At 40.0% G+C, this 15,581-nt stretch overlaps 1 protein-coding gene across 6 annotated transcripts in view; it reads left to right on the plus strand.

The window, feature by feature from the left end:
• Positions 1-6,389: 6,389 nt before the first annotated feature.
• The window catches only part of SMARCA1 (SNF2 related chromatin remodeling ATPase 1), a 69,507-nt gene continuing 60,315 nt past the window's right edge, over positions 6,390-15,581 (plus strand). For 2 of the 6 annotated variants that reach the window (XM_060003044.1, XM_060003045.1), the window contains exons 1-5: positions 6,580-6,867; positions 11,401-11,487; positions 13,505-13,671; positions 14,014-14,114; positions 14,220-14,320. In XM_060003044.1, coding sequence (XP_059859027.1) covers positions 6,694-6,867; positions 11,401-11,487; positions 13,505-13,671; positions 14,014-14,114; positions 14,220-14,320 — 630 coding nt within the window. In that variant the 5' untranslated portion in view covers positions 6,580-6,693. Of the gene's footprint in view, positions 6,432-6,579; positions 6,868-11,400; positions 11,488-13,504; positions 13,672-14,013; positions 14,115-14,219; positions 14,321-15,581 lie in introns of those variants that run through there. The other 4 variants (XM_060003046.1, XM_060003047.1, XM_060003042.1 and 1 more) reach the window with 3 other exon arrangements.

Below are 15,581 nucleotides of genomic sequence, written 5' to 3' on the forward strand. Positions count from 1 at the left end.
TTAATTTGCATTTCCCTGATTACTATCAAGGTTAAACACCTACTCACATGTTTATTGCTTTGTTATGCCTCTTTTTTCCACTTGTGTTTGTTTTATCTTCCTTAGATAATGAGTTCTCTTTCAGGTACGTTCAGCAAACACAGCTTGATGCCCATTTTTGTATGACCTCGACCTAAGAATTGTTTTTATATTTTTTAATTGTTGAAAAAGTCAAAAAAGGAATAATATGTCATCACATGAAATTCAAATTTCAGTGTCCATAAATAAAGTTTTACTGGACCCTGGCCATGCTCACAATTTACCTATAGTCTATGGCTGCTTTCATGCTATAGCGGCAGAGTTTAATGGTTATAACAAAGATCTTTTGGCCCACAAAGCCTGAAATATGCACTATCTGGTCCTTTACAGAAAAAGTTTGCTGAGCTCTGTTCTAAGTCACTGGTTCTAAAGTGTGGTCCCTGGACCAGCAGCATCAGCATCACCTGGGAACTTGTTAGAAAGGCAAATTCCTAGCCACACCCCAAACCCATCGATTCTGAAAGTGTTGGAGTGGGTCCAGCCATCTGTGTTTAACAAGCCCTCCAGGTGATGCTGGTGTGTTAATGTTTGAGACCACTGGTCGAGGCTCTAGACGAGCCTAATCCATTTTCTCTGCAAGTCATCATACTCCTTGATATACTGTTTAACACAGAGTGGGTAAGCTGTAAAAGAGCCTTGAAAAGTGTTTTATAAATATATTATTATGAATATGAAATCTGTCCGAAATGGACACCTAGGGCAAAATTAAAAGAGGAAAAGTGGGAGAAACCACAGAGGGCAACATAACACCTGAAGGGTATGTGTGGAGGGTGGAAGACACAATGCCACTGGGGAGCCAGCCCCTGGACCCCCTTCCCTCCACCTCATTTCATGTAGCCTTTAAGCAAAGATGAATTAGATACGGTCCCTGTCCTCAAGGAGGTCATATTCTAAGCAGGGAGGTGTCCTGACCCTCTTCTCCCTCACTTACTGCCTTTTTCATAACTTACCTTCGAGGAAGTGTGATTGCACCAAATTGCTGACCCTAATAAATGATAACGAACAGAGAAAATCACTTGGCAAATAACAATTCTGCCTTATCCCCAATTTAGTTTAGGACTTTAGTTCTGGACTTTCTCATATCCTGGCTTTTTCCTTGGCTCAGTCTGAAACTCAAAGCATCACCCTGCTTTTCTTTTTGTTAACTACCATCCATTGAATGCATATTACATGCCAAGACCATGCTAAATGTTTTACGTATACTTTTACATTAAGTCCTCATAAAGCCACTTTGAGTTAGGTATTATATCCATTTTACAGATGCAAATCTGAGGCTTAGAGAGGTTAAATAATTTGGTAGAATTCGAACTCCAAGTCTTTCCAACTCTAGAGCCCAAGCTGGTAATAATTGGCTATTCTGCCTCTAATAATATTCACCATTTGGTTTTAGCAAATCCAATTCCGATTACTTAGCATGTGTTTCATGTTTTAGGGCTTGCATGGTGTGTGTAGAATTTCAGGGTGGGAAGTATTTAAAAAATCTGGCTATAACTTTTTCCTGAGCTAGGTTTTGTGTGATAACTTTTAGAAGTAAAAAAAAAATCTTTTACACGCAACTTAAAATGATAAAGTCAAAAAAAAAACACCAAAAAACAGTTCCTTAACCCGGTAACATTACTGTAAACAGCACAGTAATTTATATTTCTTCTTTTACATTACACATGAAATAACTGCATTGTCTCTTCAGTATGAAATAGTCCCTTTTTGACTTACCCTGTCTACTAGCTCCTACTCCTTCCGTTAGGGATTATTTCAACCTGTCAAGTTTTCAGCAATATTTTTTGATTCACTTGTGAAAATGTTATTTTTCTCTGTATTTTTAATTGAAGTCTTACAATATTGTGTTAGTTTCAGGTGTACAGCAAAGTGATTCAGTTATATATATATATATATATATATGTTATTTATTATATAAGCATGAATACCTTCATGGAGGAAAATTAGGATTAGAAAAGCAAAAATAAGAAAAAAGTCACACATAATCCCACCACCTTGCTGTAACTACTGTTAACATTTAGAGTGGAACCTTCCAGACTTTTCCTTTGTGGAAATCTACTTATGTAAATAATTTCTATCTTTTTGCAAAAATGGGATCACTCTGTTTTCTTGTTTGCCTTTTTTTTACTGAGAAATATATTAGAAGCATATTTCCATGTCATCAAATATATATTACATAATTGTTCATAATGACCACTTAGTATCCCATTTATGAATGTACTATACAATATTCTGCCAAACACTTCTTCTTGGACATCTAAGTTGTTAGGTTTTCCCCACTCCCTGACCTCTAACTGTCCTGAGTTCATTCCTGTTCCAAGAATTTACTTTGGGTACATGCAAGAATCCCAAGTTATTCTCCAACTTCCACTTTACAACAACTTTTACATGGAGCTAAAGAAATTATCTGGCTGTATATAAAACCAGAGCCTTAAGAGTGACAGTTTCTTCTAATAAACCCAGAGTGAACACCATGGAGACAATCGGCAGAAATACTTTTCCGTCATTTTCTCAACATGATTTCTACTGTCAAGGAGGAAGCCTTGTGAAGAAGAGAGTACTTAATAAAGGTGAGGTTTGGAGCCAGACAGTCTGGGATTTGAATCTGCCTTCTGTCATTCACCAGCCTTGGACCTCAGATGAGTTGTTTAGCCTCTCTAAGCCTCTGTTTTCTGATCTGTAAAATAGGGATAATAATATTCATTTCATAAAATTACCAGGAGGATTAGCAATATCATATGTAAAGAACCTAGCACAGTGCCTGATACAATAGTGGGTACTCAAGAAATGGTAGACGTATACTAGCTATTACCATCACCTTTTCCTTGACACACAGAGCACCGAGAAAACAACACATTTTCAAAAATGTCACTATTGGGACTTCCCTGGTGGTGCAGTGGTTAAGAATCCGCCTGCCAATGCAGGGGACATGGATTCGAGCCCTGGTCCAGGAAGATCCCACATGTCACGGAGCAACTAAGCCCGTGAGCCACAACTACTGAAGCCCATGCGCCTAGAGCCAGTGCTCTGCAACAAGAGAAGCCACCGCAATGAGAAGTACGCGCACCACAACAAAGAGTAGCCCCCGCTCACCACAACTAGAGAAAGCCCGCGCGCAGCAACGAAGACCCAATGCAGCCAAAAATAAATAAATAAAATAAATTTATTAAAAATAATTCTAAAACCAAAGTGTGCATGCATCACAAAATTTGTTTAAAAATGCCACTATCATAAATGTCTTTGACAAGAATGGTGAAGAAGCTCACTGATATGAACAGAATGGTCACTAGAGTGGCAAGCAAGATACTGTCACCAGAATCCTCTGTACCAGCTTCTGAAGAACATTGATCAGTGGGATCACAATGTGGTTTTTTGTCGTACTGTAGTTTCAGTGATAAATTTCAGATACTGGATAGAGAAGGAACGCCCCTGACCTTGCCTTTATGAATGCCCTTGACCTTGCTTTATGAACTTTATAAAAGTATTTAATACCACCACTGGACACGCATTCTGGTAGCTACTAAACAAGTTTGGCTATGTGAAAATGACTATTGGATAACTTCTACAATATTCACAATCTGCCAAATGGACGTATTGTCCTGTCCTATAGACTAGGATTTGTTTTGAGGTTCCCAAATATGACCCCATGGTTCTCTATAAAAAAAATTTGCTTTCTTCTCCAACCTCAACGTTGCAGAGCAATTCAAGATCATTTCAAATGAAAAGACATAATTCGGGAAAGTAGTAGCAGACAGGGCAAGGTGTTGAGTAGGATCAGAAATGAGGTGACTCTTGCAGAACAAAGTCTACAGATCATGAATTTTAGGCAGATTTGCAAATAAGGATAGCACATGCTCTGTAAATAGCAGTTGTTGCCACAAGCCAAAGGGCAATATTTACATGAATCCAGTGGCAAGGTCTATGGACCAAGCATTGACCTTTCCAGCCAAACTTATACTTGGTAGCACTTTCAGCCGCATCATCTCGAAAAGGAAGATGCATTATACATACAAGAAAAATTGCCAATGTATCCCCCAAATTAATTTCTAAATTCTTTTTTTGGAACTTGGAACACATGTTCCCACAGAAAAGGTGTTAGGAAAGGATGTGAGTTTCCCAGATTTCCTCACAAAAGTGCATTTAGCCCACGATGTATCTGAAATACCATACATTGGCAGTGAGAAATACAATAGGATAAAGTACACTTGCAAGCAGGAACACATCAATACACAACGAATATTTCTTGAGTCTTTCTCCTTTGAAACCCCAGGCAATGAAAGGGGACTTCTATCCTCCCACAGCTGCAGTTTGGTAATAAAGAACTCTTCCATTGCCCTCATCTGGAAGGTCCTTCTCAAGTCAGGTGGATGCATGCATTGCAGCATCCTTCTCTCTCAGCGCTTCTTGAACTTTCCCACCAGACAACTCTGAATGACTGAGGAGACTGAACAGTTAGTGGGGAAGGGGTAGGATATCCAACTGGAAGTCTCAAGCTTTTATTTGGAGATACTTCAAATTCTGCCGTTCATTCCTTAATACATCTACACATTTTAATTTAAAAAAATTGTGTTTTAGGCTTCCCTGGTGGCGCAGTGGTTAAGAATCCGCCTGCCAATGCAGGGGACGTGGATTCGAACCCTGGTCCAGGAAGATCCCACATGCGACGGAGCAGCTAAGCCCGTGCGCCTCAACTGCTGAGCCTGCGTGCCACAGCTACTGAAGCCTGTGCACCTAGAGCCCGTGCTCCGCTGCGGGAGAAGCCACCGCCATGAGAAGCCCGCGCACCACAGCGAAGAGTGGCCCCCCGCTTGCTGCAACCAGAGAAAGCCAGTGCTCAGCAACGAAGACCCAATGCAGCCAAAAATAAATAAATAATTTTTTTAAAAAATCGTGTTTCAAATGATCTGTTAAGTGACTTAATTCCATTCCACTTTTGGACTACAGTTGACGCTTCAGAAATATGAAGTATTTTTAATACTTAGACTCCGTATACCTGTTGGATAGTACACATGTGTACTTCAGGGTGAGAAACGTGGGCACTGGGGGAAAAATCTAAAGTAAATGAGAAGAATATAATGAAAGTAAAATCAGAGCAAAACTAGAACCACCAGCCTCTCCTTTCCTCTCAGTGGCACACTCCTTCAATCTCCTGTCTTGCTCTTTGCCTCTTTTTCTCTGTTCAAAACCAGTCCCTGGACAGGATCTCACACTCATTCACATTAGGGTGTAAATGATCAAAACCAGCTAAAATCTCACAAAGTTTCTGCACATTAAGGAGTCACAGCTTTAAAACAAAAGGGAATTTAGGGTATTATCCCCAGGAAAAAGGGATATATTTGGGGGACAATTGTGTGCCTTCCTGCTCTTTGCAGAAATCACACTTGATTTCAGATTGGGAATTTAGGAAGGTGTGTTAAGGGAAATTAATCATGATTTCTTTCCACTTTGGAAAATACTTGCTTCATTTTGGAAATTGTATGTTTTGTGATTGTTGTTTGGTATACTGTGTTTTATATGTTTTCCTATCTTTTGTCCCTAATGACTGGAATTTTAAGACTAAGATGTTAATCTTCCCGTTATTGATCAAAATAACTGGTGGGGAGAAATAGAAACAATAATATTTAATAACTGACATTTGCATACCCTTTACAAAATGCTTTTATATCCGTGGTCATGCATATTATTGGTGTTGAATTACTACTAAATAACAACGGGGATACGAATAAAATACACAAAAAAACACAATAACTCAACCCAATTATTAGTATTAGGCACCTACCATGAGTTGCCCGAGGTTCTGTGGGGACCTTGACCTTGATCCCCAGGACTTTTAAAATTCAGTGGTGAAGGCAAAAGAAGGGCTCCTGCACATTGGCCATCCGAGAGGTATCAGACTGGAAAACAGAGCGAATATACGTAAAACCCAGGTCACGCTTTGCCTTGTAAGTGAATGTTTGCAGCTGCAATCTAGAGATTGAAGGAGTGCTTGTGCTTCTGCAGAATTTACGAAGGTGGGAAGAGCACCACCAGTCCCCCTTTGGGGACCTGGGAAAGGGAAGTCCCCAGAGGGGTTCTGGGCTTTGCAAATGGTGAGACAGACCTTCTACAGTACAGTTATAAGCAGAGGAAAAGTTCTTTGTGCAAGAAGGGGAGAGCGCCCCGAGGTACAAAGAGCAGATTTAAGGGGAAGAGGATTCTTTCTGCACACATCTGCGAGGGGAGCTGAGGCTGACTGTTGGGGGCGTGTGGGGAAGGAGATTTTTAGGGGGCCGCGGGCTGTGGGTTCCCGCCTCCACCCCTGTCCGCGCCCCACGCTCAGGCAACAGTTGGTCGTGCGGTGCCGGCCCGGGCTCCGGGTGGGGAGGGGGAGTCTCGCGATCGTTGAGGGGGGGGTGGAGGAAGGGGGGAGGGTGACGGGGGGAGGCCATGACGTAGGGTGGGTGGACGGAAGTGGGGCAGGGTTGAGGGTTATTTAAAGAAGGGGGGCCCGAGTGAAGGGGTTGGAAGCCAGTGATTCCCCACCCTTGCTCCATCTAGCTCTTTCCAGTGCAGCCACTGCCGCCGCCCAGGAGCCCTCGTCCCCTTGCTCGTCCCCCTCCTCGTTCCCGCTCCAACGCCATGGAGCCGGACACCGCCGCAGTGGCAGCCACCGTGGCAGCCTCTGATGCGACCGCCACGATTGTGGTCATAGAAGACGAGCAGCCGGGGCCGTCCACCTCTAAGGAGGAGGGAGCGGCCGCCGCGGCCACCGAAGCCACCGTGGCCAAGGAGAAGGGCGAGAAGAAGAAGGAGGTAAATAGGAAGGGGGTGTGTGTGCGGTGGACAAATTCTGCGCCGGGCCCCTCCGAGGGCCCAAACCCTGACCTTTGGGCGCCGACAGGTACCCGCGGAGCTCGGCTGGGCTGGGGGCGGCGGGCGCGCGGGGTGGGGGCGGCGGAACAGTCTAGCATTCGCTCCCCTCCCCCTTCCCTTTACGCCTCCTGGAGGCCGGGGGCGGGGCGCGGGCGCGGCGCGGGGCGGCGGGTGCCCGTTATCCCGGGACTTGGGGGCTGGGGAGCCCCTCCACAGCCCCCGGCCCGCCTCGCGTTCCCGGAACTGGGGTAACGGGGTGGGGGATGGGGCCGTGCAGGAAAAAGCCTCCGCCTCTCCCTCTCCTCTCGCTCGCTCCCTCTCCCCCCCCTTCCCGTCGGCCTCTGCCTGGGAAATCTGGGCCCTTCAATCCCACACTCGCGCAAAAGGGGTTTTGCTGGGGGCTTATTTTTTTTGAAATTTGAATTTCCAGGTGCCGGTGGTTGGAAGGCGGAGGACGATAGGAGAGACTTTTATTTCTTTGATTGGCAATGTCGGCCCCTTGGGTGGCAGGGAAAAAAAAAAATCATCCCTTGTTCGTTTGGTCCCCGCCTGCTGAGTTAGGCGGGGGTGTCACCCCGAGAAAATGAGCTCTCAGCGTTGTACCCCCGCCCCCTCCCAATCCAAACCCCAAACTGAGGCACGGTGGACGCTGGCTTAGGAAAATTTCCAACGTGTGCACCCTCACCCTCTCCTGCCCCGCCCCCGACGGTATAGTGTTTCACTCCAGGGCCACCCAAATGGTCCCCCAATCCGGCCCCAAGCCTTCCAGGCTTCCGCCTCCCTTTCCTAGTGGGCGCTGCTGGCTCCTGGACACACGCAGGTTTAAAAAAAAAATTTTTTTTAAACTCAGCGTCGCCAGGATGAACTGCTGCTAATGTACGTAAGGGGACGGCTCTGACACCTATTAAAGCCAGATCCAGAAAAATATATATTATCTCCATAAGGCATATATCATATGGGCCGAGACGTGCAAATAAAACTATGAAACTCGTTGAAAAAATTGAGATTAAAAAAATAGGATGGGGCATAAGGATTTTTGATGTATAATAAAATTGTGGAACGGATCTTTCATGGCTGGATTTTTTTCCGTTTACGAGTAGACATATCGCAATTAAAAAAAAACCGTAGGTAATTAAAATTATGCTTTAGAGATCTCCAGTGGCTTTGTCTGGATCATTATATGGTACTATATGACCAAATGAAAAGCTATTGAGGGAAGTTAACACCTTTCGCCGCGAATTAGAGTAATTTTAAATTCAGCAGTTGCTTCAGTGACATATTTTACTGTTACAAGGTTGACTAAACAGAAGGACGATTGTAATGCTAAGTGAAAACCATAGAAAACATACGCATATTAGGATCTGTGTGGTACTTGGATCGGTAAGACAATATTGATGATTAAAGCTGGGCCAAATACCGAGCATCAGTATAAATCAATGTTGGGAAATTCAGGAGTGCATCTAGGTGCCTTTTATTCCCTAGATGGGGTTAATGTAAGTGCTCCGCTGTCTTTTGTATGGCAGTAAAGGTTGTCGAATTTCCAGGGTGTATAAATTTTTTGAATTGTGAAGAGACTGGGAATCAATAAAAATCCTGTATAATCAGAGAGTTGATGCATATATATTACTACAACTCTGTGGCCTGATCAGAAATTGCACTAATAGTATCTCATCTGTCCGCTCAGCGTAGGGAAATGAGGTGCTGCCTGGAAGGAACTTTCTGGATATCTGAAGTTCACTGATTTAGTCACTACATCTTTTTTAATTTTTCCTTAAAACTCTGAGTAGTACCAAAACATCTATTTGAGTGCTTTCATTTGTACCATTGCTTCAAATAAAGTAAATCGGTACCTCCCTCCAGTCTAAATATTTACACACTGCCTTGATGCCTTAAATGGTGTCCTAAAAGTGCAGATTAAATACCTTTTTCTCATGTCCGCCAGTTATTGTACTCTGACAGTGATACAAAGGCATTTGAGACCTAGGAGGTTGTTTCCCCTCAAATAACCACCTCCCAGACACTTTGGTATTGTGTTGATTTTTTCATAATTTTTCAGTCTCCTCCCTCAATTGTCAGGCTAACTATCACTTTTTAGACACTTCATCTACTTTCATCAGAAAGAATGGGTTTATGATAAAGAACATAGATGTAACAAAACCTTTCATTTAAAACAATTGCAAAATACAAAAATACAAGGGATCCAGCGGGGAGAGGGAGATAACCTGAACACCAAGCAGAAGGGCTGTTAGCGCAATGGAACTTAAGTTTTAGTCCTGGGCTTCTGCCATCCTTTCTTGCTGTTGCCAGCATGCCTTCTTCTAGTGGTCGTTCCCAAGTCATTTGCTGCAGCTTTTATTCTCTGTAGAATGGGAAGCCAGATTATCAAACTTGCTGGAATTGCGTATCAAATAAAAGAAAGTAGGCTCTGAATGAGAGCATTTTCGTGATGCATAAAGTAGATGAGAGTGGATTATCTTGTGACATTTAGCTACAGAAGGGTATTTTTGCTTACCTTCTGGTTCTTGAACTTCCTTGGTTTAAGTGACAGTTGGATAACCTAACGCTGTGAAAATTAGAGTTGGTATTTTTGGTAATGAAAATGTCAAGAAAAAGGTCATGGTCTTTAAGACAGGGCATCTTGGTGACCTTGTGCTGCATTCTCATGGCATCTAGACTACCAGATGATAAAATCCATAAGGAATTCATTAGAATATCTTAGTCACCTTTTATCTTTTCTTGTATGAGAGGGTTTATTTGTGAAAACATACACAGACACAAATGGAAAGGCTTAGAAGGTAGGTATTTTAAAATTTGTTGTGGAAGATAGTGCCAATTAAGTAATTACCTACAGCTTTTAATGGCAATGCTCAAGGTTAGGAATTTTAATTAGCATATAATTAAAATTTTATGGTATTCTACCACAAGGTAAGCAAAAAAGTAAAGAGTAAAATGTTTTTCTAATAATAAAGCTTTAATTTTCTATAAGTGAAATTTGTATCCCACATTATTAGATATATACTTGTGTATGTGAGGGAAAGTAATTTTGAAACTTGAAAACTAGATTTCATTTAGCTTTTCAGGGAATGATAAAGGTGTGGATTTTGTTATCGAATTTTCCTTGTTGCTTTGAAAATAAAATAGGGTTTCTAGTGTATGTGACAGTTTGAAAGTGTGGTATTGAGGGCATTTTAGTAGTTTCTATTCTCATCCATCCAGAATTACATTCAGAACATCCCACATACATACATATGAGATGCTGTAAATCAAGATGGCTGTTGTTTGGGCTAAGAATAACTGAAAAATATCTGATCAGTGCTCCAAAGGAGAACCCTGACCAGGGTCAGATTCCATAATCTTAGTCTGGATTTCCTCAAAATAGAAATTTTAGTAAATGTTAGAAAACATTTATTAACTACTGGAGCCATGTTTTTCTTATGTTTAAGATCACATTCTTGTGTTGATTTATGACCTAAGTTTTCAGGAACAGGCTGTCAAAAGCCGTGCTCAAATGGACATAATTTCTTTAGTTTTCACAAACAGATTTGTGTTTTGACTTTGCAGTCTGTGTTAAAACTGGAATACTCTCCACTTTGGTACTAATGGGTAGATTTGTGTTTTTATTATTTTATTTCTTGATTTCTTACAGGGAAGGAGGTGTATTCTATATATCTATTTATATTTACAAGTACCAGCTTTGTCTTTATAAAGGATAGGATGTATGAGATAACCCCCTAGATAATTTCAGTATTTTAAAGTAGCTGATTTATATTACTTTTCACTAAATTACAGTTTTTTTAAATATCAAAGGTTAATAGTTAATAGCCCTGAGAAACTGCTTCTACAAAATATTCGTGTTTATAAATAGTTTTAAAAGGTTTTCTTTCCAGTAGGAGAAAATTAACATAAACCAAAAGTTTGAAACTGTACTATTTCATTATTTTAAATATAAATGATTGCGCTGCAGTACATAAAACAGTTTGAATGTTCTAATTAGAATATAAAACAATATTAAAAAATCATATCTTTTCAGGAACAAACCACAGTCTTTTCTTCTGAAAGTTTGGCTTGTTACATTAAGAAGTGTTTCTGAGAATTAATATTTACTTTCCTTGAATTCTTTGGTTTGTGGTTGATAATAGTCTAGATTTTAAATCTCCTATTTGGTGGTTATACACTTTCTTGCACTTTAAATTAGACAGTAGGTGAAAAGGCTCATTTTCCCACCTTTTGGTTTTTATTTTAATTAATGTTATTTCGCTGGCTTTCACAATTCTTCGGATTTTTTTTTAATTGGACCTCAGGTGCACAGAACTGGATTAATCATAAGCCCTGTTCATGGCATGCTCTCATCACTGGTCCAGGCATGGCCCATGTTGATTTATTTATTTAGTATTTAATTACTTTTTACTTTCTTCAAATGAGAATGTTGACCTTGCTTTGCAATTTGATGATTTATTTTCTTTGAAATTCTAGAAAATCCTTTCTCCATTTCAACTCAAACTTGCTGCTAAAGCTTCTAAATCTGAAAAGGAAATGGATCCAGAATATGAAGAGAAAATGGTAAATATGTTCTTGGCTAGGATAGTGAATACAGTAGTTGATTTGTATAGAGGACATGTGAAAGATTAAAAAATATATGTGTTTAGTGAATACAGAATCATAGGTTTTAGAATTGAAAAGTAATTTAATATATCATCCACCATAATAGATTTTTGATGGATAAATGAATCTCCTCACTTTCGGATGAGGAAATAAAGTATCAGAGAAATGATATGGAATAGTTGGGACTGGAAGGCACATCTCTTCACTTTTGTTTAGCACTCTTTACCCCATAATAGGGTGTTTTATGCTAGAAATATTTTATCCACGAAGTGAAAATGTAAGTGGATAAAATATCAATATGGCTGAGAGAAAGCAGGTCACAAAACCAGCCTGGTATTTTCTTCTCCCTCTCTCCTTGCTCTGGATGTGTGAATGAATGCTGCACATTATGAAACATGTAATATGGTAATACATTTTCCTGAGGGAAGGCTATTTGCCCAATGTATGAAAATATTACATGCTTAAGCAGTATAACCATAATTACACCCACCTATGGCTTTGCTCTACATTTAATTATTTAATTTTTAGTCACTAAAACCCATATTTTAGCTTTAATTTTAACTAGACTTTTATGCCCTGGGATCTTTCAAAACCAGTGAACTTGGTTAACTGAAAAGAGAAATTAATAGGCAGTTAGAACTGATTGTTTTTTGGTCAAGGGGCTGTTTTTGAAGTAATATTATAAAAATTAGTAGAGATGAAGTACATTTTTTGGTTGTTCATGGTGATTTTACAAAACTCCATGCCTTAATGTTTAAGGCCACATCTAACGTAGACAGTTAATGTTTTAACAACTCTAAAAACAACATTCCAGTGAGGATAACATAAAATGGAAAGGTTTTGGCCTCCTTCCAGCTACTGGTCTGAATGTATTTGTCTAATTCTTATATTTATGTTAATGAATTCTTGTAAGATTCTGATGTTATTAATTATGCATCCTTCATTGGTAATCAAATGTTCTCTACCCTGTGGTCAGAAAGTGACTGGGAATTTAAAAATCACCTTGGTTTTTTTCTTTATCTTGATCTTTTAGGATTTTTTTAGTGAAAAAAGTTTTATTGCATTTATTGGTATAAGCTATATGACCTTTTAAAATGTATTGAGAAATTATATATCGATCTTTCTTTCTTTCTTTAACATCTTTATTGGGGTGTAATTGCTTTACAATGGTGTGTTAGTTTCTGCTGTATAACAAAGTGAATCAGCTATACATATACATATATCCCCATATCTCCTCCCTCTTGCGTCTCCCTCCCACCCTCCCTATCCCACCCCTCTAGGTGGTCACAAAGCACCGAGCTGATCTCCCTGTGCTATGTGGCTGCTTCCCACTAGCTCTCTATTTTACCTTTGGTCGATTTTTAATTGTTAACATATATCAACTATTTCACTTATATATGTGTGTGTGTATATTTTTTCTCCAAATCCTCACTTTCGGGAGAAACTTTATATACTCATAGCATAAAACACAGTTTTCCAGATCACTATATTTGAAGAGAGAAATGTATTGTACCATGACATTGAAAGTATTTTGAGACAAGATGACACTGTATTCTAAGATTTAAATTGTTTCTAGATGAAGCTTGAAAATTCTTGGTTGGCTTTCCAAACCATTCAGGATTTGCCTTTTGACCCCAATTCTTTAAGCAGAGTACTTCTTATTGAGTCATTTATTAAGTCTGTCGGATCACTTGGCTTCTACTCAAACCATCTGAAAATACCATTTTCAAATTCTGCTACTTACTAGCTGTGGGAACTTGGGCAAGTTACTTACCCTCTCTGTGCCTCAGTTTTATCATCAGTAAAATGGGGATAATACTAGTACCTACCTCATAGGTTTATTAAGAGAATTAAATGGGTTAGTATGTTTAAAGTGCTTAGAACATAGTACAAATTAAGTGCAATATAAGTATTTGTTAAATTTTGAATGAACACAAAAAGAAATCATTACTTTTTCTTTTGTCTTGTAAATTAGAAAGCAGATCGAGCAAAGAGATTTGAATTTTTACTGAAGCAGACAGAACTTTTTGCACATTTCATTCAACCTTCAGCACAGAAATCTCCAACATCTCCTCTGAACATGAAATTGGGACGCCCTCGAATAAAGAAAGATGACAAGCAGAGCTTAATTTCTGTTGGAGAGTATGTTGGCATCTGTCTCTCTACTTTCTTCCCTCTCTCCTTCCCTCCCTTCCTCCTGCCCCCCTTCTACCTCCCTTCGTACTTCCCTTCCTTCTTCACTTATTCAGTGTGATTTTATATTCAAAAAATATGGTTATTGTCAGTGTAAGTATGTTTTGGAGGCAACAATATTTCTTATCTCAGTAGAAGTCAATCAATAAAAAGGTAGGCTGGTTCTACCAACTTCTAAGCAAGACTCTAGATAACCCTTCTTTTTTCATAAAAGATATTAACAGTGTATACTGACTTAATTGACACCTTAGCATTTGGGTTGAATACGAAGGTATTTCTTTTTCATTTCAGCTACCGTCACAGGCGCACAGAGCAAGAAGAAGATGAAGAGCTGCTCTCGGAGAGTCGGAAAACATCTAACGTGTGTGTTAGATTTGAGGTGTCACCTTCATGTAAGTACTTCATCATGTTGGTGTTTTTTGTTTTCAGTTTAGTTTTAGAAAATTTTACTTGGTTGTATTAATGAAATTATGAGAGCCTTGATTTTTTTTTTTCAGATGTGAAAGGAGGACCACTGAGAGATTATCAGATTCGAGGACTGAACTGGTTGATCTCTTTGTATGAAAATGGAGTCAATGGTATTTTGGCTGATGAAATGGTAAGGAGTTGGTAGCTTAAAACACATTCTTAGTTATCAGTAATTTTATGTAAATTTGAAATACCTGAGCTGAATTTCCCCCCTGGGGTTTGGAGGCTAATTGTTTTATTTAGTTATAACATAAAAGGCATTTGTGAAGTCTAGAATTGTTTCTTTAAGTAACCTCTAGAACATATACTTTCACAGGCCACAAAATTCTTAGTGAGATTTTCTCAGATGGTATAAAAAAAACCTCCTTGTACTTTTGTTCATGTTTGCACTATGGCCTCCAGGAAGCTCAGAGCCCTAGTGAATACCAAAATGGAGCATCAGTGTAACTTTTAATGGTCTGCCCATTGTGTCCTTTGTGCCTTTTCCTATCCTTTAGCTTTTAGTCTTACTTTCCTTGGCCCCTCTTTATTTCTTTTTGACCATTAATTTATGTTCCATGTTTTCATTGTAGGCTACCTGAAATCCTTTTGGGAATGAGGTGGCGATAGAAACCAAACGCTAAATGAATGAATGTATGCATGAGTGAATGTAAATGCCTCCATGTGTGATCAAAGAAAGTGTGAGGAACAAAAAAGTGAAGAGCATTGTTGAGTCTTGACAGTAGAGTGCCAGCTGGGAGTCAGGAAATGAGCTAAGGAATGATGGACATGCAGTTGTCCCTCCATGTCCGAGGGAGATTGGTTCTGTGACTCCCAGGGATACCAAAATCCATGGAAGCTCAAGTCCTTATATGAAATGGCATAGTACAGTTGGGCGCTCTGTATCCGCGGTTTGCCATCCACAGATTTTGATCTGTGGTTGGTTAAATGCCCGATGTGAAACCTGTGGATTTTGAGGGCAGACTGTGTAAAAAAAAGACCGAAGAGAAAAAGTAAGGCCATTTAAGATGCTAATTCATCAGGTCAGAGGAGTGTATGAAGACCTGGTTTGGCATTTTAAGACCAAATGAATAAGGTGGGATTTAAGAGAGGGCAGTGATACTCATATATGTGACTCTGGAGCCATATTTACAATCACATATCCATATGGGCCACATGACTATCGATGCTCTATAGCTTGTAGTGTAGTAGTCAGTCCCATAGGTACTCATCCCTGGCTAAGCAATTGTTAGGTGTGTGGCAAGTCCTTTAAATCAAGGGTCTGTAGCTCCTTATATTTAGTATTCTGGGTTGGAAACTACAGTCAGCTCAGACAGGGAGGAGCTTAGTTAATTGGACAAGAGAAAGATCAGGGTTTGCCTCACGCTCCTCTTGGCTGCAGCCTGTCTAAA

This window comes from Delphinus delphis, chromosome X (genome assembly GCF_949987515.2).
Source record: "Delphinus delphis chromosome X, mDelDel1.2, whole genome shotgun sequence".
NCBI lineage: Eukaryota > Metazoa > Chordata > Mammalia > Artiodactyla > Delphinidae > Delphinus > Delphinus delphis.